The 24,482-nt window shown below is 53.9% G+C and overlaps 1 protein-coding gene across 2 annotated transcripts in view; it reads right to left on the bottom strand.

Moving 5' to 3' along the window:
• Nucleotides 1–466: 466 nt before the first annotated feature.
• The window catches only part of KLHL25 (kelch like family member 25), a 55,399-nt gene continuing 31,383 nt past the window's right edge, over nt 467–24,482 (bottom strand). Inside the window, exons 2-4 of one of the 2 annotated variants that reach the window (XM_032624796.1) lie at nt 22,939–23,022; nt 14,786–16,590; nt 467–809 (exon numbers count right to left, since the gene is read on the bottom strand). In XM_032624796.1, coding sequence (XP_032480687.1) covers nt 14,810–16,579 — 1,770 coding nt within the window. In that variant the 5' untranslated portion in view covers nt 16,580–16,590; nt 22,939–23,022 and the 3' untranslated portion in view covers nt 467–809; nt 14,786–14,809. The remainder of the gene's footprint in view (nt 810–14,785; nt 16,591–22,938; nt 23,023–24,482) is intronic. The other variant, XM_032624797.1, reaches the window with a different exon arrangement.

Here is a 24,482-nt window from a genome sequence, read left to right as displayed (position 1 = left end):
GGGTGACCGTGCTCCTGTCAGGAGATGGGGTCATTGCTGCCTCTTGGGCTGGGCGAGGGGAGGTGATGGGGCATCCCCTGGTCTCCACATGCGTCTGCACCTGGGCACAGTATCCTGTGGCACAGCTGGCCTGACCAGGAGGTGGTGAGGTCACTGGGGGCAAGGCCTGACTCTGGGGAGGGGCCTATTAACCCTGGGGGTCTGGGTGTCTCCCCTGCCCTGGGAGACTGGTGGGCATCGCTGAAGGGTTCCCTCCCCTAACATGCTGACTTTCTCCACAGCACATTCTGCTCTCAGCCCTGATGCACCTGTTTCCCAAAGGCCTGGGACATTATCTGTGGGGAGACATTACAACACCAATAGGGAAGCCCTGAGCCAAAGACCATGCTGTCAGTGCTGCCAACCCCAACCCCACCCCTTCAGGGACACCCTCCCACCCACCCAACCCCCCCATCCCAGCCCAGAACTTGCTGAAATAGGCGACCTCAAAGCTCTGCAAACATGTCCTTCTCCCTGAGGCTGAGGGAGTCCTGGCGTCCGTCCACGCCCCGCCTTGAAAGGTCCTCTCCCCTGCAAACCACTGCAAAGCAGGAAAGGCCTCAGCCAGACACACGGGGCGCTGGAGATGGATTTTCTTCTCTGAAGCTCAGAACAGCCCCCGAAGCCACCCAGAGCTGGTGGGGCCGACTTCCAGCTGCTCAGAGTACTGGCCTGGGGGCGGGCTGAGCTTCCCGCCGTGGCAGACAGGGTCAGGGCCACCGTGCAACAGTGAGGGCTGCAGCCATGGGGTGGGGAGAAACACACAGCGTCTGTGGAGGAACGAGAGAGAGAGAATGTGAATCATGCCGACAATGTTCTGTCCTAACCTGGAACCAGATGATCAAGAGGCCACAGGGAAGGGCTGGAGCTCAGGCCCCGAGTGGAAGGCCTGAGTGTGAGAATGGAGCTCTCTCATTTACCAGCAGCGCAGCCCCGAATGGTTCCGTAACCTTCCTGAGGCATGCTTTCCTCACCTAGAATATGGGAACTACTCATGGGTCCATTCAGCCCCTCCAGCCATGTGCACCTGAGCACCTGAAACCGGCAGGCACCGACCATTCCAGGCCTGGGGAAACAGGAAGGGCAGACACAGCTACTGCTGTCTCCATGGATCATCCTTCAGTGGGAGAAACTTCAGGCTTGTACGAGTAAATGTATACAGCCATCACACACTAACAAAAGAGCTATATGTTTGTTAAAAATAAGAAGTTAGTTAGAGATGAGAGAGCCATTTCACACTAGGAATGCTTGTCTTAAGTCCTGGGTGAGAGGCCTCTGTACTGGCAACCTATGAACAAGTGAAACTGAACTAAGCGCAAAGGAAAAAAAGGAGCCAATAAAACATGGAAGAAAGTAGTGTATAAAACAGTGATTAGAGGAGATGGAGACAAGATGGCAGAGCAGAAGGATGTGAGCTCACCTCTTCTTATAAAATCACTAAAATCACAACTGCTTAACAACCACTGATAAAAAAAATGCTGGAACCTACCAAAAAACATATCCTACATCCAAAGACAAAGAAGAAGCCACAAAGAGATGGTAGGAGAGGCACAACTGTGATAAAATCAAATACCACGCCCACCAGTGGGCAACCCACAAACTGGAAAATAATTATACCACAGAAGTTCTCCCACAGGAGTGAAGTTCTGAGTCCCACGTTGGGATCCCCAGCCTTGGGGTCTGGCAACGGGAAAAGCCCCCAGAGAATCTGGCTCTGAAGGTTAGCAGGGTTTGTTCACAGGAATTCCACAGGAATGGGAGAAACAGAAACTAAACTCTTGGAGAGTGTAGACAAGGTCTCATGCAAAGCAGGATACAGAAAAAAAAGCAGTAACCTCATAAGAGCCTGGGCCAAACCTACCTGCTGATACCAGAGGGTCTCCTGTGGAGGCGGGGGGCTGTGGCTCACTGTGGGGACAAAGACACTGGCAGTGATAGTTCTGAGGAGTGCTCATTGGCATGAGCCCTCCCAGAGGCCACCATTTCCTCACTAGGACCTGGCCCCACCCAACAGCCTGTGGGATCTAGTGCTGGGACGCCTCACACCAAACGGCCAACGAGGTGGGAACACAGCCTCACCTGTAAGTAGGTGGGCTGCTTAGAGTCTTCCTGAGCACATAGTTGTCCGCTAAACATACCGCTTGACTTGGCCCTGCTCACCAGAGGGACAAGACCCAGCTCCACCCACCAGTGGGCAGGATCCAGTCCCTCTCACCAGGAAGCCTTCACAGGCCTCTTAGACAGCCTCATCTACCAGGGGGCAGAGAGCAGAAGCAAGAAGAACTACAACCTATGAAACAGAAACTGCAGTCACAGAAAGCTAGACAAAATGAGATGGCAGAGGAGTATGTCCCAGATGAAAGAATAAGATTAAACCCCAGAAGAAAAAGTAAGTGAAGTGGAGACAGGCAGTCTACCCCCACAAAAATTCAGAGTAATGATAGTTAAGATGATCCAAGATCTCAGAAAAAGGAGGTACAGATCGAGAAGATACAAGAAATGTTTAACAAAAACCTAAAAGAACTAAAGAACAAACAGAGATGAACAATATAATAACTGAAATGAAAAATACATTGGAAGGAATCAATAGAATAACTGAGACAGAGGAACAGGTAAGTAAGCTGGAAGACAGAATGGTGGAAATCAATGCCACAGATGAGAATAAAGAAAAAAGAATGAAAAGAAATGAGGACAGTCTAAGAGACCTCTGGAACAACATGAAACGCACCAACATTTGCATTTTTAGCAGTCGCAGAGGGAGAAGAGGGAGAGAAAGTACCTGAGAAAATATTTAAAGAGATAATAGCTGAAAATTTGCCTAACATGGGAAAGAAACAGTCACCCAAGTCCAGGAAGCACAGAGAGTCCCAGGCAGGATAAATCCAAGGAGGAACACACCGAGAAAGATAGTAATCAAATTGACAAAAATTAAAGACAAAGAAAAAATATTAAAAACAAGGGGAAAATGACACATAACATACAAGGTACCTCCCATAAGGTTACCAGCTGATTGTTCGTCAGAAACTCTGCAGGCCAGAAGGGAGTAGCACCGTATATTTAAAGTGATGAAAGGGAAGAGCCTACAACCAAGAATACTCTACCCAGCAAGGCTCTCAGTCAGATTCGACAGAGAAATCAAAAGCTTTACAGACAAGCAGAAGCTAAGAGAATTCAGCACCACCAGACCAGCTTTGCAACAAATGCTAAAGGAACTTCTCTAGGTGGAAAAGAAAAGGCCACAACTAGAAATAAGAAAATTACAAATGGAAAAGGTCACCGATAAAGGCAAACATACAGTAAAGGCAGGAAGTCATCTACACACAAATATGATATCAAAGCCAGCAACTGTGAGAAGGGGAGAGCACAAATGCAGAATATTGGAAATGCATTTGAAATTAAAAGAACAGGAACTTAAAACAATCTTGTTTATATATAGACTGCTATTTCAAAACCTCACGATAACTGCAAACCAAAATCTACAATACACAAACAAGAAAAAGGAATCCAACACAACACTAACGTTAGTCATCAAATCACAAGAGAACAATAGAGGGAGATAAAAGAACTAGGAAAACAAATCCAAAACAATCAACAAAATGGCAATAAGAACACACATTGATAATTACCTTAAACGTAAATTGATTAAATGCTCCAACCAAAAGACAAAGACTGGCTGGATACAAAAACAATACCCATATATATGTTACCAAAGACCCACTTCAGATCTAGGGACACATACAAACTGAAAGTGAGGGGAGGAGAAAAGGCAAATATTAACAGCCATAAAAGAAGAAATCAACAGTAACAATAATAGTGTGGGACTTTAACACCCGACTTTCATCATTGGAGAGATCATCCAGACAGAAAATCAATACGGAAACACAGGCCTTAAATGACACATTAGACAAGATGGACTTAATTTATAGAGTGTTCTGTTCAAAAGCAACAGAATACACAGTCTTCTCAAGTGCACATGGAACATTCTCCAGGATTGATCACACGCTAGGCCACAAAGTGAGCCTTGGTAAATTTAAGATAATTGAAATCATATCAAGCATCTTTTCCAACCACAATGCTATGAGATTAGAAATTACAGGAAAAAAAACTGTAAAAAACACAAACATGTGGAGGCTGAAACAATATGCCACTAAACAACCAATGGATCACAGAAGAAATCCAAGGGGAAATCAAAACATACCTAGAGACAAATGACACCAAAACTACGACGATCCAAAACCAATGGGATGCAGTAAAAGCAGTTCTAAGAGGGAAGTTTATAGCAATACAATCTTACCTCAGGAAACAAGAAAAATCTCAAACAACCTAACCTTACACCTAAAGCAACTAGAGAAAGAAGAACAAACAAAACCTGAAGTTAGTATAAGGAAAGAAATCATAAAGATCAGAGAAGAAATAAATGAAATAGAGATGAAGAAAACAATAGAAAAGATCAATGAAACTAAAAGCTGGTTCTTTGAAAAGATAAACAAAATTGATAAACCTTTAGCCAGACTCATCAAGAAAAAAAGGAATAGGGCTCAAATCAATAAAATTAGAAATGCAAAAGGAGAAGTTACAACCAACACCACAGAAATACAAAGGATCATAAGAGACTACTACAAGCAACTATATGCCAGTAAAATGGGCGACCTAGAAGAAATGGACAAATTCTTAGAAAGGTACAATCTCCCAGACTGAACCAGGAAGAAATAGAAAATATGAACAGACCAATCACAAGTACTGAAATTGAAACTGTGATTTAAAAACTCCAAAGTCCAGGACCAGATGGCTTCATAAGCAAATTCTATCAAACATTTAGAGAAGAGTTAACACCTATCCTTCTGAAACTAATCCAAAAAACTGCAGAAAAAGGAACACTCCCAAACTCATTCTATGAGGCCACCATCACCCTGATACCAAAACCAAAGATACCACAAAAAAGAAAATTACAGGCCAATATTACTGATGAACATAGATGCAGAAATACTCAACAAAATACAAACAAACCAAATCCAACAATACATGAAAAGGATCATACACCACGATCAAGTGGGATTTACCCCAGGGATGCCCAGATTCTTCAATATCTGCTAATCAATCAGTGTGATACACCACATTAAAAAAACTGAAGAATAAAAATCATATGATCATCCCAATAGATTCAGAAAAGGCTTTGACAAAGTTCAACACCCATTTATGATTAAAAAAAAAAACTCTCCAGAAAGTGGGAATAGAGGGAACATACCTCAACATAATTAAGACCATATACAACAAACCCACAGCTAACATTCTCAACAGTGAACTGAACACATTTCCTCTAAGATCAGGAACAAGACAAGGATGTCCACCCTGGCCACTATGATTCAACACAGTTTTGGAAGTCCTAGCCACGGCAATCAGAGAAGAAAAAGAAATAAAAGGAATCCAAGTTGGAAAAGAACTGTCACTGTTTGCAGATGACATGATACTATACAGAGAAATTCCTAAAGATGCTACCAGAATACTACTAGAGCTCATCAATGAATCTGGTATAGTTGCAGGATAGAAAATCGATACGCAGAAAACTGTTGCATTTCTATACACTAACAACAAAAGATCCAGAAAGAGAAATTAAGGAATCAATCCCATTTACCATCACATCAAAAAGAATAAAACACCTAGGAATAAGCCTATCTAAGGAGACAAAAGACCTGTACTCTGAAAACTATAAGATGCTGATGAAAGAAATCAAAGCTGACACAAACACATGGAGAGATACACCATGTTCTTGCATTGGAAGAATCAATACCATCAAAATGAGTATACTACCCAAGGCAATCTACAGATTCAATGCAATCCCTATTAAATTACCAATGGCATTTTTCACAGAACTAGCACAAAATTTTTTTTTAATTTGTATGGAGACACAAAAGACCCCAAATAGCCAAAGCAATCCTGAGAAAGAAAAATGGAGCTGGAGGAATCAGGCTCCCTGACTTCAGACTATACTACAAAGCTACAGTCATCAAAACAGTATGGTACTGACACAAAAACAGAAATATAGCTCAATGGAATGGGATAGAAAGCCCAGAAATAAACCCATGCACCTATGGTCAATTAATCTATGATTAAGGAGGCAAGAATATACAATGGAGAAAAGACAGCCTCTTCAATAAGTGGTTCTGAGAAAACTGGACAGCTACATGTAAACGAATGAAGTTAGAACACTCCCTAACACCATACACAAAAAGAAACTCAAAATGGATTAAAGACCTAAATGTAAGTCCGGATACTATAAAACTCTTAGAGGAAAACATAGGCAGAGCACTCTTTGACATAAATCACAGCAGTATCTTTTTCAATCCATCTCTCAGAGTAATGGAAATTAAAACAAAAATAAACAAGTGGGACCTAATCAAATTTAAAAGCTTTCGCACAGCAAAGGAAACCATAAACGTAAAGACAACCCACAGAATGGGAGAAAATACTTGCAAAGGATGCAACGAAGAAGGACTTAATCTCCAAAATTTACGAACAGCTCATGCAGCTCAATATCAAAAAAACAAGCCAATCAAAAAATGGGCGGGGCTTCCCTGGTGGCACAGTGGTTGAAAGTCTGCCTGCCAATGCAGGGGACACAGGTTCGTGTCCTGCTCCGGGAAGATCCCACATGCCGCGGAACGGCTAGGCCTGTGAGCCATGGCTGCTGAGCCTGCGTGTCCGGAGCCTGTGCTCCGCAATGGGAGAGGCCACAACAGTGAGAGGCCTGTGTACCGCAAAACAAAAAAGGGCGGAAGACCTAAATAGACATTTCTCCAAAGAAGACATACAGGTGGTCAAAAAGCACATGGAAAGATGGTCAACATCACTAATTATTATATAAATCCAAATCAAAACTACAATATCACCTCACACCAGTCAAAATGGCCATCATCAAAGTCTACAAATAATAAATGCTGGAGAGGGTGTGGAGAAAAGGGAACCCTCCTACACTGTTGGTGGGAATGTAAATTGGTACAGCCGCTATGAAGAACAATATGAAGGTTCCTTAAGAAACTAAAAATAGAACTACCGTATGATCCAGTAATCCCACTCTTGGGCATATGGTTGGAGAAAAACACGGTTCAAAAGGATACATGCACCCCAATGTTCATTGCAACGCTGTTTACAATAGCCAGAACATGGAAGCAACCTAAATATCCATGGACAAATGAATGAGTTAAGATGTGGTACGTATATATAATGGAATATTACTCAGTCATTAAAAAGAATAAAATAATGCCATTTAAGCAACATGGATGGACCTGCAGATTATCATACTAAGTGAAGTAAGTCAGATAGAGAAAGACAAACATATGATATCGCTAATATGCAGAATCTAAAAAAATGATACAAATAAAACTTATTTACAAAACAGAGCCACAGACTTAGAGAACAAACTTATGGTTACTGGGAGCGGGGAAAGGGCTGGGGGAGGGATAGATTGGGAGTTTCGGGTTGACATGTACTCACGACTATATTTGAAATAGATAACCAACAAGGACCTACTGTACAGCACAGGGAACTCTGCTCAATATTCTGTAATAATCTAAATGGGAAATGCATTTGAAAAAGAATAGATCCAAGTGTATGTATAACTGAATCACTTTGCTGTACACCTGAAACTAATACAACATTGGTAATCAACTATACTCCAATATAAAATAAAAATTTTTTAAATAATAAAAAAAGAAAAAAAATTAGAGATTAGAAGGAGGACTTTCTTTTACTTTGGTGGAGGGTATGGGAAGGAGGTAATATTTAACCTAAGACCTGCAGGACAGACAGGAGTTTTCTAGAAAGGCAAAAAGCACTCCAGGCAGAAGGAATGGCATGTGCAAAGGCCTGGGGGAAGGAATCTGGTATTGATATTTTTGAGAACCTGAATGTAGGCCAGTGAGGTTGGAAATGGTGAGAGAGGGAGGGCAGACATGGTCAGAGAGCAGGGGGAGCAGACATGGTCACGGCCAGTCAGGTCACCAGGAACAACAGTACAGCTGTGGGCAGCAGCCAACACATTCATTCCTGCACTTGACAGATATTTACTGCACAGCCTATCAACCCAGACCCTGCAGGACAGATGCAGTGGTGAATGAGGTCAGACGGTCCCCATGGTCATGAAGCTCACACTCCAGTGCTGGGTCCTCAATCAGTGTGGCATCTGCTCTGAGCTTCGCATTTTCCTGTGGAAAATAAGGAGATACCTGCCTTCTCCCAGAGAAGGATGGAGCCATCTAATGCACACAAAAGGCTTAGCATAGAATGTCCTGGAAGCAACGAAGAAAACGCAGGTGGCCAGTGTGATCATTTCTAAAGACCAACCCACAGCGACAGCTTGGCATAACCTAGCCCAACTCCAAGCAGAGACGTGGCCGTGGACGTGTGTCCAGGAGGTGATGCCCTTGGCTGGGGTAGCAGCTCCTGAGTTGATCACCTAGTGGAGAAAGGATACAGCAGGCCCAGGAAGGACCTAGAGGGGTGGGGAGCGGGGAACACTCAGGACAGCGATGGGCAGACTGCCCACTCAGCCTCCACAGGCAGACACACCCCTGTGGGATTCTATTTTAAAAACAGGTTCTCTGGAGTACCAGGGGAGGGAGCTGGGGGTTCTTGCCAAGGGTGTTCCCCACTCCCCACCCATCCACAATGCCAGACAGCACACTTACTCTGGCCAGCTCTCTGAGTGCCATGGGCTCAGAGGCAGCCCTAGACCAAGGAGGCAGGTTTGTGCCAGGGGACACAGATGATGTGCCCCCGCCTCCACCCACACCGAGCTGCCCAAAGGGGTCTCACGGCGGCTCCAAAAAAGAAAAGAGAAGGAGCCCCCTGCACAGGTGGGCTGAGCTCTCCATAAACCTGCACATCCAGCCATCCAAGAGGCAGAGGGAGGCAACACAACTTCCACAAAGCATCAGTTAGCAGAGACCACATTCTCCGTCTTGCGTCTTTGGGTGTATTTCACCTGTACAATTGTTAGCGCTGCAGCTGTGAAAGAGCTACAAACACAGGGAGCTTACAGCTAGTTGTAAGTCTGTACGTATTTAAGTAACATTATAATGAAAAAAATTCAAGCCAGCACTGGGACCTGTGGACCTGTTTCCTTCACGTAGGATGCGCCCCTCATTCCCAAGGCTTCTGGAGGGCAGACTCAAGCTCTGCTGGAAGCTGGTCGAGCCCAGGGGGTCAGCAAGCTCCCAGATGCGTGGGCTGGGCAAGGCGACCACTGTGCTCTCAGTGGGGCTGGTGAAGGGCCCCCAAACCCCTCCAAGCTCCTCACAGGCCCCTAAACGTCCTGAGAAGCTCTAAGGCGGTGAACCCAAAGCTTGGGGGCCTGCCCGCCCTACCCACCCCCCACCAGAACACCAAGCAGACATGGGGTTCCCCTCGGGGCAGGCCCCAAGCCAAGCCTCAGAGCCCCCTGTGCTGGGGGTGAGGGACTGTGGGATCCTGACCTGGGGGGTGGCCCTTCTGGGCTGTCCCGAGTTGCTGAGGAAGAGGTGGCACCCTGAAGGCAGAGGAGCTGGGAAGCCGCACTGCCTGGATCACTCAGGCGCGTCCCATGGCCGTCCTGGTCTGCGCCACCCTGATTTCTGGCAGTTCCTTCTCTGAGGCCTGGTTTCCTCATCTGTGAAATGGGACCATGCATCAATGCAAAAATGGTGCCCGCCGCGTCAGTAAACAAAGGATGTTGCAGCCGCCCCCGACGGTGCACCCTGAGGAGACTCAGGATGGGAAAGCACAGGATACTGGACCCCTGACAGCTGAAGTGCATTGTAAAGGAATGACTTCAGTGAGCCCACTCTTGCACCTTCCCATACACAGAAAAGCGCTACATGCCTTAACTGGCGATGTCTGGTTTCTTTAACAGTATTCTTTTGATGTTCTGACTACCTGGTCTTCGTTGCAAGAACTCCTATATGTGCTGGTTCCCCCCATGACCTCTTGGGAGCAGTCCCTCAAAGCTATCTGAGAAGCTGCGTCCCAGGCTTAAGTCTTCAGTTTTGTCCGCCAAATAAAACATAATTCTCAACCTTTAGGTTGTGTGTTTTTTTTTTTTTTTCAGTCAACAGGACACTTGTCTAGCCCACCGCCCATGCACAGTGGCCCCGGCCAGCCCCGTGACTGCCCTCACTGCCCCGTGGCGTGCTGGTGGGGGCCTGCCATGCGGACCACAGCCACTAACGCCGTCCCCATTGCGGGCCTGGCATGGGGCGGCCCTGGTTAACACGGACAGAACGGGAGGCCGTGGGTGTGCAGGCGGATGGGTGGACGCGGGGTGTTGCAAAAGGCCTGCCCTCCTGCCCCGGGCACCCCCCGCCACCGGCCACACCAGCCCAGCCCTGAATCCTGTGCTCCGGGGTTGCCTCTCGGGCGCAATCTCTCTTAAGGCAGGGCAGGATGTGCTGAATCAGCCCTCCTCTGGTGGCAACTGAGTTCCCTGTAGGGCCCCCAGGGGACTGACGGGCTGAGCCCTTCCCAGAGAGGGGCTGGAGCCCGTGCCCCGGCACCCCAAGTGTCTGGGTTCCAACAATGCCCGTGAGGAGAAGACGGCTCCCGGCAACCTGGACCCTTGCCCCGATGTTCTGAAGCCCTCAGGCCAGAGGCAGGCTGGGGGAGGTGGGAGCTCAGCGGGAGAGAACAAGAGAAAAGAACGTTTACAGCTAGTCTACACTTGGCGGGTAACCCGGGGAGATGGGCGCCCACCCCGGCTCCAGGGGCCTCCTGCCACCGCTGGCCACTGTCACCTAGGGACAAGGATCGGATGTGACACGGGAGCTAAGGGCTGGCCCTGGAGGTCCTGCCGGCATTCAGCTTCCAGCACAGCACTCCACCCCCACTGCCGGGCAGCACCCGTGTGGCCCGCCCTCGGGCCAGGGTGCAGATGTGGGGTGCCCAGTGCCCAGGTCTCCAGAGACGCCTGCAGGCCTGAGGCAGCTCCAGGGCTCAGATGCCACTCCAACCCTCACCAGCTGTTTGTGTGATGCCAGCCACCTACGCTGAGACTCAGGTGCCAGGTCCATAACAGCAGCCCCAATGACAAATGCTTCTGAGAGGGTTAAATAAGCTCACGACTGGGGCACCTGGCGTGGATGCAGGCACCACCCAGAGCTCACAAGTGGTGTCCTAGATGGGGGAACAAAGCACTTGGGGACGAATGGGGGAAGTCACTCAGGGTGATGGGGAGGGGCTGCAGAACGCAGGGCTCTGGCTGGTGGTTCCTGAAGCTAAGTGAAGTCTTAAGAGATGGACGTGGGGTTCGGGGACCAGAGAGGCACTGCAGATAGGACCCCAGGCTGGTCCTATGCCCGCAGGAGGGACTGGGACAGTAGAGCAGGGAGGGGCACTCGGCGGACGCACTGGGTATAGACCCCATTCTCTGGCCCCGGCACTGGGTGGAGAGTGGGGGGCCCATGCCAGAGGGGCAGCAGGCGTGCTAATCTCTGCTCGTCACGACCTGCAGCCTTGTCGAGGGTGCGTGGGCCCAGCCCCTTAGCCACCACTGCTGTCACAGGCCCCTCCTATCCCCCCACCTGCCGTAGCCCCCCGGCTCAGGACCACCTGGTCTGCGGCCTTCCGAGTAGAGCTGCTCCTCCAGCGGGTCCTGGCAGCACTGTGGTGACTGCCCCAGCAGCAGAGCGAGGGAGCCTTCCTGCCACAAAGCCCCGCTTCCCAGGAGCTGAGGGAGGCCCGGACGGGCCCAGGCATCAGCTTCCTACCCCAGTGCCCACCACATCCTCATTCCTGAGACCACAGCACCCACGCCGTGGGCTGGGGAGCACGGAAGGAACAAGGCCCGCGTGGCACTCAGCCAGGCAATGGCAAGTGGGATCCCAACCGTGAGGGATGGACCCTTCCAGAAGGAGGGGCTGGCCCAGGGACATCCAGAGGTCCCTGCGCCCAAAGCATCCCGAAACCATTATCAGCACCGTCCCCTCCTCCTCGCAACCTCATATAAAAGCGGACTCTGAACCCAGCCCCTCACTCGGTCTCTCCTCCTCAACTACTGTGAGTAATAGTTTTCATTCCCGTTTTCCAGATGAGAAAGCTGAAGCTCAGAGAAGTTAAGCAACCAGGGTCAAGCAGCCAGCAAGAGGCAGAGCCGACCCTTCCACGGTCCCTGAAATGGGGGGAAGTCCTGGAAGAGTAAAGGGCTCCCTGGGTCCGGCTGACCTACCCCCCACCCTCTCCCGCTTGGGGAAGAACTGCCCTCCAGGGTCCCAGGGATGGGCAAACACCAGACAGGATCAGAGCCACCTGGCCTGGGCTGGGTGGCCCAAGATGGAAGGAGCCTTTGGGCCCCACAGGTGACCAGCCTAAGTTCCCAGAGTGTGGGAACAGGGACTCAACAAGGAAACGCCAGTGTTCTCTTTGAAGTCTATTCCCCAGGACCAAGATATTTTGCTGGTCAGATTTTTCTCCCAAAGAGGAAGAGAGCACATTAAAACAAAACAAAGCAGAGAAACCTTAAAAGAGAACAAAGCCTATTCTCATCCAGGCTGGCCTTTATGAGGCCAAACACCCTGTTTGGCACATCTGATGCCTTCGCTGGGTCCTGCCCTGCCTGCCTTGCCTGCCAGAGGACATACCTCTTTAAGGGCCTCGAAGGCACGGCTGGATTTGATTTAATAGCTGAAACATCAGATTCCATTCAGAAGCAATCCCAGCTAAGTATGATTGCTTTCGCCGTGCAGAGCTTTCAGCGTTCTTGTCAGCAGCCGCCAGGTCATTGAGGAAATTAATTTCTCCGCTCTGGCCAGCTCCTGACGGGGTTCCTGTGACCTGAACGGCACGGGGCTGGCTCCTCAGAGCTGCAGGAGCACAAGGCAGGTGTGGGCAGGGAGGGGCTGGGCCAGCCGGGCAGAGTGCCCAGTGCCCAGGTCTAGCACCTCGGTGGACAGGACAGCCCAGGGCCAGGTGGGAAGGCTCCCCCTGCGTGACCCTGGGATCTCCCACCGACCCCGCTTCTTAGAGCACCCAGGACCTATGCTTCCTGACTCCCATCCACTGGGGGTCCCCAGACCTCACCACCCCAAGGGCCAAGGACCCGAGGAGGGCTAAGAGTTGGGACCTGACCATGGATGACCTTCTCCAGTGCCCATGAGTCCACCACTCCATTCCAGCCCCTGCCCCTGCGTTCCTGCCAGGCTGGCTCAGGACACCCTAATCCAACCTCAGTGCCTGCTGTGGATCCTGCCCCAGCGGAGCTGCAGGAAAGGTCCCGCCCACCCCTCAGAAGAGGTCCTCCAGGACATGCTGGTCCTTCCTTCCGCCCTCTCCCTTCCCCTGACTGTCCTGAGTGTCCCAACCCGTCCTGGGACCTGGGCAAGTCCCTCTTCCTGTCTCCCTGTTCCTCTGTCACCCACAAAGAGTGTCTGAATGAGTCTCTTTGCCCCGGCATCCACTGTCACCTTCCCTTTGCAGGCAATGATTTCGTATAATGATGGCGCTAAGAACAGAGCAAGATAACTTGGGGTAACTGGGGCAGCACTGCAGCAAGCCCTGCTGGGGGCTATTCCCTCACGTAATCGTGACGCCCGCTCTGAGGAAGGCCTTCTCTCCATCTTGCGGAGGGATGGGAGACAAGAGGTTCCTTCGCACACCAGTGAGCACACAGCTGCCCCCAGGAGAGGCAGGACCCAATCCCAGGGCCGTCTGGTCCCAGAGCCCTGGAACCACCAGATGTCCACAGTGGCACCCGACCCCAGGGCGCCAGCTCCCACCTCCCTTTGAGCCCTCCATCCACTCCCCTCCTGTTGCCTCTCAAGGGCCCCCCATGGTGGGGCTCTCACCTTGGCTGCACACTGGACTCACCTGGAGCTGTAACGACTACTGAGGCCTGGGCCCCAGAGGCCCCGAATGGCCTAGGGAGAGGCCTGGGCTTAGCATTCGAGTAGGACAGAATTTGTGGCCTTTGCCCCAGCAGAGATCTGGCCTTTGCCCTTGGCTTCTGGGAGGTGATCTGGGTCACACCTGATAGGAGTGTCTGTTTAGGGTGGGGGCTTTGGGTCACGCCGGACCAGCTGACTTGAGAGTAACCACGGGGACATGAGCAATCGGTCATGCCCACGTGATGGGGCCCTGCTAAAAATTCTGGACACCGCAGCTTCTGTGAGCTCCCCTGGCGGGCAGCATTCCGTGCGTGCTGTCACTCACTGATGCTACAAGAGTAACAGTGTCCCAACTCCATGGGGAGTGGACAAGGGATGCTTTGCATTTGGACCCCCGTCCAGGACTCTGACCCATGCATCTCTGCCCTCTGATCTTAATCTGTATCCTTTGCCCATAATAAACCATAACCGTGCACATATGCCTTCAGCACATTCATGAGTCCTTCCAGTGAGTGCTGGATCTGAGACGGTTCTGGGGAACACTGACCTCGCAGCTGGTGTCACAGGGAGGGTGCCCTTGTGTGGAGACTGTGCCCTTAGACTTCACAGGTTGGCCTAGACTCCACATAGGATTGTCAAAAGGCCCCCCGGGGACTCTGACCTGCAGCCATGCCTGGGAACCACCGCCCCAGTCTAAGATTGTCACCCCCACTTGGCAGAGGGGTTATGTGTTTTGCTCAAGATCAACTGCAAGTAAGGGGCAGAGCCAGGCTCCGGCTCCAGAGTTGAAAAAGGGTCCCAGAGCCCCCCAGTCACCTGCTGTCCTGCCTCGCCCGGCCTTCTGCGGAAGATGCAGCCTTTACCTGGGGTGGGATCAGGCCTGGGGTGCGGGGGCTCACCTGGTTGGGCTCTACAGGTGCGCCTCATGCGGGCAGGTGTTTCCAGGTGCTGACGAAGGCCGTGGGGATGAGCGAGTAGGGCACGGTGGTGATGCAGTTCCACGTGTCCGAGGTGGGGTCATAGCAGTCCAGGGTCTTACACCGCTGGGTCCCGAAGTAGCCCCCCACCACGTAGAGCTTGTTGCCTGAGGCCAGGGCGTGGCAGGACATGCGCTTGGCAGTCATGTCCCCGATCCGCGTCCACTGGTTGGTCTCGCAGTCGAAGCGGTAGGCCGAGGCAGCTGTGAACTCCGTGTCGCCTCCCATGATGAATATCTGGCTGCCCAGGACGGCAGCAGCGGTGTACCGCCAAGGCTGGGGACACTCGGCCTTGATCGTCCACCGGTTCTCTGCAGGGTCGTAGCACTGGACTTTGGACACCATGTCCCGGTGGATGCTGGTCCCCCCGAAGACAAAGAGCTTCAGCTTGGCGCTCACGACCGCGGCATTGCTGACGCCATCCCTCAGCGGGGCCACCATCGTCCACTTGTTAGCCCCGGGGTCGTACTTCTCCACCTGCTTCAGGGAGACAGACGGCGAGGCCGGGAAGACGCCAGCCAGGGACGTGTGCCCTCCGACCACGTAGAGGCAGTTCTCCAGCTCGGCCGAGCCGTGGCCGAAGCGGGCGATGAGCATGGGCGCCGCCTTGGACCACTCCTCGTGGACGGTGTTGTATACCCACACGTCCTTAGAGACCCCGTTCTCGGAGCCCCGGCCCCCGGTCACATAGACCTTGCAGCCGATGGCCGAGGCGCTGAACTCCTTGCGGGGGCTGGGCAGGTCCGCCTTGGGGATGATCTCCTTGGCCTTGTGGTCCACCTGGTAGATCTTGTCACACATGAAGGTCTGGCCCCCGAGGATGAGCAGCGTGTGTCCGGCCCTGCGCGGCCGGGCACAGGGGCTGGTGACCACGCCGTCGTTCTGCAGGATGCGGGCCTTGCAGCGCAGCGCCTCGTCCACGATGAGCCGGGTGCGCTCGTCGGCCATGAGCAGGGCCTCACCCGACACGGCCTCCTTCAGGCAGTCAGACGGCAGCAGGGCCAGCCGCACGCCGCGCAGCAGCTCGGGCAGGTGGGCCTTGCGCCGCTCCAGGTCATGCCTGACCCACTGCAGGATGGCCTCAAAGACCACACGCTCGTCCTCCGCCTCCAGCTCGTCACTCGAGATGAGGTCCAGCAGGGTGTCCTTGGACAGGCTGTTGAAGTCCTCGCTCTGCCGCACGGCCTCGAAGTGCACCAGGCACATGCGCCACGAGAACTCGTAGAGCCGGCGGCACTGGTGGGCGTCCGACAGCAGCATCATGCCCAGGCAGTTGGACGGGAACAGGTTCTTCTCCAGGAACTCAGCAGCCGCATCACGCACGTCATGGAACTGCAGCATGTCACCCGCCTCGAGCAGCGACTCTGCGTTCTCCTCGTTGATGACGATGCGGGACGAGTAGGCGAAGTCCAGCAGCAGCTCCAGCACCTCGGGGTGCAGGTTGTCCTGGAAGTTGACGGTGTCGTCGCGGCTCTCCCGCAGGCCGTGGCTGAACATGGCCTCGAAGTAGCGGCTGGAGGCGGCCAGCACGGCGCGGTGGCAGGGGAAGGCGCGGTCGCCGGCCCAGAGCGTGACGTCCGTGAACATGCGGTGCTTGCGCAGCGTGTTGAGGTGCGCCAGCACGCAGTCGGGGTGCGAGGCCTTGTGGAACAGCGTGATGTTCATGGAGCCCGTGCTGCTCCGCGACTTGCGGGTCTCGTGGACGCTGACCGACATGCTGAGCCAACCTGCCGGTGGGGGACAAGGCCACAGGTGAGAGGGGCCAGGGCCTGGCACCCCCGCAGCTCCCCGCTCAGCCCCCAAGCATGGCCGGCCCACCCCCTCCACCCCTGCTCTCTGCTCAGCTCTGCCAAACCCGGCCCAAGCCCCACCCCTCAATCTGCCAGCCAAGGACGACTCAGATGGTAGAGGCTGGGGTTCAGACCAACCGCTTTCGCACCAGCTCTGGATACGAGCCTCCTTGGGTGACCTCGAGCTGCAGTTGCCTCCCGTGGTTGCTAGAACGTGCAATAGTGTCCCCAGCCTGGCTAAGAAGCCAGCAGGGCAGTGCTAAGGAGCATGTGCTCTGGACGCATTCCACCGTCCGGGGCTGCTACTGCGTGGCCCCATTCTTCAGCCGGGGAAGCCAAGGCTCAGAGATGCAAAGTGGCTGCCTCACGTGCTGCAGCCAGAATTCCCTCGTGGGCTGTCTGGTTCCAGCCCAATCTCTACCCCCTCATTGGCCCAAGGAGACTGGGATTCCTGCAGGGGGACTTTTTTTTTTTTTTTTTTGAATATTCATAGCAGCTTTATTTGTAATCACCCCAAACTGGAAACACCTCAGGTATCTATCAACAGATAAATGAATAAAAATGTTGCAACACACAATATGGAGGAATCTCAAAATAGAAGCCAGACAAAAAAAATACGTAGCGTATAATTCCGTTTGTATAAAATTCTAGGACGTGCAAATGAATCTATAGTGAAAGGAGGCAGATGAGCCGGTGGGTTGCCTGGAGTGTGGACGTGGGGAGGGGAAGGAGGGATCACAAAAGGCCAAGAGGAAATGTGGGGAGGGAATGGATGTGTTCACTATCTTTTTTTTTTTTTTTTTTTAAACATCTTTATTGGGGTATAATTGCTTTACAATGGTGTGTTAGTTTCTGCTTTACAACAAAGTGAATCAGCTATACATATACATATGTTCCCATATGTCTTCCTGCAGGGGGACTTTTGAAAGCCGTTCCCAAGGAGCCACAGACCCCAAGCAGAGCCTTACGCCCCCCTCTGCTCCCAGCACGCCCTGTCCTGAGCTGGGCTCCAAGCAGCCCTGGCCACGCCCCTCACACCCCTTGCCCTTGGAAAGTTCCCCAAGAACTGCTGTCACAGCCCAAGCGCTCAGCATAGACACATTTTGCAAATCCAGGGCTCTCCAGAGGCCTCCGGACCCAGCTGCGATAAGCAAGGTGTGGAGGTGAGGCCAGCTAGCCTGTGGCTCACCCTCTAGACACCTGCTCGATTCCGATGGTCCCAAGGGGAAGCAAGACAAAGTCCTGGGTGACAGCGGGACGCTAAAGCAATCCAGATTTGCCTCAACCAAAGCAGCAGGAAAACCTGTAGCCATCGGAGCCTCCCTGGTCCCGACAGGCGACTCCAGGCTCCCGGGCCACAGTGAACGCTCCACCTGCCCCCTCGTCTGGCGTCCTCTGCCGGGCCCGGGACTTGGGGCTCAGAGTGTGGGTCCCCAGAGCAGACAGACACAGGCTCATCGCCAGCTGGAACATGGGGATTCCAAAGCACTTGAATTAAAATCTGGCCGATGGCATGACCCAAGACCCCACTGTGGTACTATGGGAAAGAGGCTCAGCCAGACGGCAGGCAAAGATCCTAGGCCTCAAGAGAAAGTGGCCAAAAAGTAAAATGCATTCAGCGTCCTGACCCCAGGAGCCTGGGCTTCCTCCTTCCCGCTGGTAAGGAGGCCAGAAAAACCCCCTTCTTTTTCATTTTTATTTTCAGAAGTGTAAACTCCCCCCACTCCCCAGTCCAAGTCAATTTTGTACTTAAGTAATAATCCGGTAAAGGAAGGCTGCGATCTCATGCTTCACTGGATTGTAAATTATTGTCCAAGTGCACTGCTCTCTCCCCTGCTCACTCCTCTCCTGGCAAAGAGCCAGGGAAGCCACCGAGTGACGTGATCAGAGCTGCCCGGGCAAGGCCCCTGCTCCCGGGCTGGGGCAGGGAAGACACCGGGGCTGGGCCTGGCCTTGCTGCTCTGGCCCCCGAGCTCCAGGCGGACTGCGGGCCGATGACCCGTCAGTGTCCCTCAGTGCAAACCTGCCACCGCGGAGCACTGAGCTCCAGGTTAGAGGTTCGCCTGAGGGGGTCCGTGTGCAGCCCACAGGGGCGGGAGAGTGCTGGACCCGACATCCAGGCTGTACACGGGGGTCCCCACTCTACCACCTGCCCCAGGGCACCTCTCTCCTCTGCAACTTAGTTTTCTCTATTGTGAGACGAAGTCCCTGCTCTGCTCAGGCCTCTGAGAGCCCCTCACTTGTTGGCAATTGTTTACAGAGCTTGACCCCCGAGCCTGGCCTTGGGAGCCAGGCACTGCAGAGATGAGAGACTGCGCTGACCTGGCCGCAGAGGCTTCCTGGGAAGCGCCCCCCGCCCCAGGTCTGAATTGCCCAACCTGAATCCCAGCCTTGCAGCACAGCTCCCCAAATCTCACGTGACTGCTAAATCCTCGTTCCGGCTTCTGCCTCCTTGATCACCAGGCACTTTCCCAAATGTGGCCATCCACCTGGTGACTGTCCATCCGGCTCCCGTGTGTCTGGGCTGTTGGAGGGACATGGCCTTTGATCTCTGTGCCACCTGAGGGACTGGCTCCGAGGTCTCCAGTTCAGGGCCCTGATGCTGAGGCTTGACCTCGGTTCCTGCTGTTCCACAGGCCCCACCTGCTCTGGGCCCCTGAGCACCTCACTGCCCTCGCCCTGTGCCCCACCCCAGCCAGGAAACCAGGCTGCTTCTGAGCTCCACGTGGACGTAGCCTTGAATGCTGGGGCTTGCACACCCACGCATGGTGCCCAGCTCCTCCTGGACTCACTTTACAGACAGCCCCGGGCTGGAATGCCAGCTCTCTGCTGTGCAAACAGGACGTCACTAGTAGCTGCTCCTGGGGGGCAGTAGGCTCAGAGGCTGCCCACAGGGCCTGGCCCTGGGGCTAGCCAGAGAGCGGACGGCCCTGCTTTCCTCCCAGAGTCACACGTGGACACACACTCTCAGCCCGTCAGGCGAAGGCCCTCTTGGGTTTTCTGGCCCCGCGTGGCACGCTTCCCTCCCTTCCAGGCCCAGGTCCACGCTGAAGCAGCTGGCACTGAGGCTGTGGGAATGGGCTGGGCCCCCCTCCACTCTGGTGGGCTGCTAACAGGGCCACCCTAGGAGGGATCCAGGTGGAGATTCCCTTTGGAGGGCGTTAAGGGCAGGACGAAGCAGGACTCAAAGACAGAGAAGGTGCCAAAAAGCAGGGCAAACCCCAGCAGAGCAGCCACATTTGCCCTGAGAATGAGGTCAAGTGGTGACCTCTCCAAGGGCAACGCTAAGTGGGCAGCCCGGGGCCCCTGAGCTGACTCTGTCTCGCTCAGCACCAGGACGCCTGCCCGCTGACACCAACTCCCGCCCCGGCCGAGAGCCCGCGACGCACGGACACACCCAAGTGGGTTCCCACCCCCAGACGGCTGCTGGCCCAGGCTCCTCTGAGCAGAGCCGAGAGCAGCAGCACCTGCCAGGAGGGCCGCCTCCCCGTCTGTCCCGCCTCCTCCCAGGAGGCGCCCAGACCTGAGCCAGTCTTCCAGGGACAGCCCCGAAGCACCAGGATTCTGCGGGGGTTGGAGAGTCTCACTGGCCCCAGTTTACAGACAAGGAGGCTGAGGCCCAGACACAGGGAGGGGGTTGCAGAGACTGTGAATCGAGTCTCCACCCAGGCCCACGGGTGCCCAGGGCTGCCCTTCAGCTCCAGCCCAGCAGTGTGGGAGGATAGGCCTGAAAGCCAGGGGCCCTGGATGCTGTGTGCCCCACCTCAGGCTACTCACCTCCACCAGAAATATACCCGGAAGCCGAAGCGTTACCTCAGCCGTAACATGTCTAGCATTTCCCCCAAACCTGCTCCTCCCCGATCTGGGAAATGCCACCAACACGCTCCTTGGTGCTCACATCCCATCATCCCAACAACCAGGCTACCACATGTCCTGTGGCCGCGCCTCCTACACGAGCCCTGGGCCTGACCCTCCCCCCAACCCCTGTCTCTCCCCTGGACTAACAGAAATGCCCCTCACCAGCCTCTGCTTCTGCTCGTGCCCCCCCCCCAGGGTCTGAATTCATCCAGAGACCAGAACCTTTTAAACAGCATCACCTGGATCACACCACGCCCAGCTCAAAACTCTCCAGGGCCGTCCCAGCACCCTCAGTAAAATCCCAGGTCCCTACTGTGGCCTCCAGGTCTCCACTGGCTACCCCTGTGTCCTCACATCCTGCCACGTCCCAAAGAGCTGCCCCTCAGGCTGCGCCGGACTTGTCACTGGCCTCAGGACCTTTTCACGTGCTGTTCTTCTGCCTGGAATGTGCCCCTGCCCACCCCATTTTTCCTGAGTGGCTCACTCTCGTGCCTCCTGAGAGCGGCCACCTTGTTGAGGTCACCCCCTCCCACACCTCCCCTACTTCTGCCTTCGCAGCACCCGTCACAACTTAGCATCACGCGCTTATCTGCCTCCTGCATCTCTGGCCCCTGAAGGCAGGGACCGTGTGTGGTGCTGATGGGACCCGGCACAGAGTGACCACTTGACTGGACTAAATGACGAAGCTAAGACGCATATGGTGCATAAAGCTCACCTCCCTAACATCCACTGCGGTGCTCACCCAGCTGCCCTCCTCCAGGCCCAGAGAAGATGCAGGCTGAGACGGCTGTGAATGCTGCCGAGGTAGGTGTGACGATGGGCGGGCGTGGTGGACATGCAAGCCAGCACAGCCCCCTCCTGCTTGCCCCAACATCCAGCTGTTCTCAGGAACCACCCTCCTCCACTCCAGACTGTTTAGACACGGGATCCGAGGCAGGGCACCGGGCTGGCCAACGTGGTGCATCCCTGGGCTCTAGCATCCTCCCAGCCATTGTGACAGGCCCACACCCAGGATGGGCCCAGGAGACTGATGGGCCCCACACCCAGGATGGGCCCAGGAGACTCTGACGGGCCCCACACCCAGGATGGGCCCAGGAGACTCTGACGGGCCCCACACCCAGGATGGGCCCAGGAGACTCTGACGGGCCCCACACCCAGGATGGGCCCAGGAGCCTCTGATGGGCCCCACAGCCAGGATGGGCCCAGGAGACTCTAGTCAACGATGTTTACTCAGCTGCAGGGGGTGAGGCCAGCTCTGTTCCTGGGGCTGCTGACAGACTGAACTGAGGCTGCGAGCGGAAGTGCTGCCTGAGGTGGGAGCTGCACAGAGGAGGAGAGCTGGGCCCTCATGCCTGCTGACCCGAACCAGTCTGCCCCCTTCCTTTCTGTCACTTGCCACCAGGAGTCCCAACTAGTAAAAGGATCACTGGGACGTCAGTTCCTGAATCAGGGATCAGGACTGCTGGCCTTAGTAAGGGGTCTTAGCTATGCGAGTCCTGCCACCCTTTCCACCTCCAGGGGAGGCCACCCTAGACACCAAGAACGGGTTTCATGAGGTGATTTCCAGTGTTCAGTACCAGTTACACACCCAGCCCTATGCAGGGGCTGGGGGATCCAAAGGGAGTATATAAGACAAAAGGTTCCCAGGGGCAGGAAGGGTGAGCACCAGAAGTGTGTGTGCAGTCAGGTCTGTCCAGACTCTTGGAAGCCTGTCTCCATGGCCCCCTGCCTTTGGGGGCCCCCAAAAATCAGACACTCTCAAGCTGTACGTATCTCAGGACTATTTTGATGACCTAAGCGTCATCCCGGGTTTTGATGGATTTAAGGCACATAAATTAACTGACGAGCAATTTATTATCCTGCTAAGAGGTACTGATCCACCTCCGACAACAGCTCCGCTTCCCCGACTGTGATCCTTACCTACAGGAAAGAGGTTAAAACGCACCAGATAGAAGGGATGGGATCAAGACGGCAGAGGAACAGGCTGGGGAGCTCACCTGCTCCCACAAAAACATTAAAAATACACCTACAGGGCTTCCCTGGTGGCGCAGTGGTTGAGAGTCCGCCTGCCGATGCAGGGGACGCGGGTTCGTGCCCCGGTCCGGGAAGATCCCACATGCCACGGAGCGGCTGGGCCCGTGAGCCATAGCCGCTGAGCCTGCGCGTCCGGCGCCCTGTGCTCCGCAACGGGAGAGGCCACAACAGTGAGAGGGCCCGCGTACCGCAAAAACAGAAAAAAAATACACCTACAAGTGGAACGATGCACACAGAACACCTACTGAACGCCAGCAGAAGGCCTCAGACTTCAGAAAGGGCAAGAAAACCTCCATGTAACTGCATAGGACGAAAGGAAAAAGAAAAAGAAAGAAATCGGGATGGGGCTTGCGCCCCAAGGAGGGAGCTGTGAAGGAGGAAAGATTTCCGCACCTTGAGAAGTCTCCTCGCTGGCAGGGAGATGAGCCTGGACGGAGGCGGAGCTTCAGAGCCTCGGAGGGGAGTGCAGCAACTGGTCTGCGGAAGGCAAAACGGAGAGTCACCTGCAGAGAAGGTCGGCAACGGCCACCCTGCGCTCCCCAGCCTGAGACTCTCATCTTTCGGTGCAGGTGGGGCTGGGTGCTAAAGCTCAGGCTTCAGAGGTCAGACCAGGGAGAGGACCGGGGATGGCTGTATGGAGACAGCCCGAAGAGGCTGGGGTGTGGACACTGAGGGGGTACTTGGAAGAAGCCTGGGCCTGCCAGAGAGGCAAGGTGCCATTATGGGGAGGGGGCATGAGGAGAGGAGTTGGACCACCAAAAGAGCTTCTTTCCCTGTGAGCGCTCCCAGGCAACAGGACACCGCCTACCAGAGTTCCAGGGGTGGGTGTGAGTCGCTGCTATGAGACACACGAGTGGGTGCCAAGCGCTGAGCCCAGTCTCCCAGGAATACACGGAGAGCAGCTACTACTACGGGACCTGCGAACAGGCATCAAGCACTGCCCCCGCCATCCCGGGAGTGCACAAGGGCCACTGCACCTGCACACCCCATATCAAGGGGATAACAGCCAGCACACGCTGAAGAAAGAGACAACAAACATCCAAACTAAAGGAAGCCCCTCTCTTCTGGAAAACATGGTGGAGTAGAAGGACTTGAGCCTACCTCCTCTCATGAAAACACCAAAATCACAACTAACGGCTGAACAGCCATCAACATAAAAGACAGGGACCTACCAAAAAGAACGATATTTTAGATTCAAAGACAAAGAAGGAGCCACAACAAGATGGTAGGAGGGAGGCTTCCACGACATAATCAAATCGCATACCCACCACGTGGGTGACCCACAAATTGGAAAATAATTATATCACAGAGGCTCTCCCACAGGAGTGAGAGTCCTGAGCCCCATGTCAGGTTCCCCAGCCTGAGGGTCTGACATCAGGAGGAGGAACCCCCAGAGCATTTGGCTTTGCAAGCCAGTGGGGCTTGAGTGCAGGAACTCCACAGGACTGCGGCAAACAGGGACTCCACTCTTAGAGGGCGCACACAAGATTTCACGTACACTGGGACCCAGCCCAAAGCAGTAACTCCATAGAAGCCAAGGCTCGACCTACCTATGAGTCTTGGAGGGTGTCCTGGGGAGGCAGGGGGAGGCTGTGGCTGACTGACGAGGGAGCAAGGACACTGGTGGCAGAGGCCCCAGAGAATATTGATCAGCATTACCTCTCCTGGAGGTCACTATTTTGGCATCAAGACCTGGCCCTACCAAACAGCCTGCAGGCTCCAGTGCTAGAATGCCTCAGGCCAAACAAACAGCAGGATAGGAACAGCCCCACCCATCAGCAGACAGGCTGCCTAAAGCCGTACGGAGCTCACAGCCACCTCTAACCACACCACTTGACACGGCCCTGCCGACTACAGGGACAAGACCCAGCTGAACCCACCAGTGGGCAGGCACCAGTCCCTCCCACCAGGAAGCCTGCACAAACACCAGGACCAAC

The sequence above is a fragment of the Phocoena sinus genome, chromosome 2, assembly GCF_008692025.1.
Source record: "Phocoena sinus isolate mPhoSin1 chromosome 2, mPhoSin1.pri, whole genome shotgun sequence".
Taxonomy (NCBI): Eukaryota; Metazoa; Chordata; class Mammalia; order Artiodactyla; family Phocoenidae; genus Phocoena; species Phocoena sinus.
Note: the sequence above shows the minus strand (reverse complement) of the source record. Positions and strands in the feature narration are given on the sequence as shown.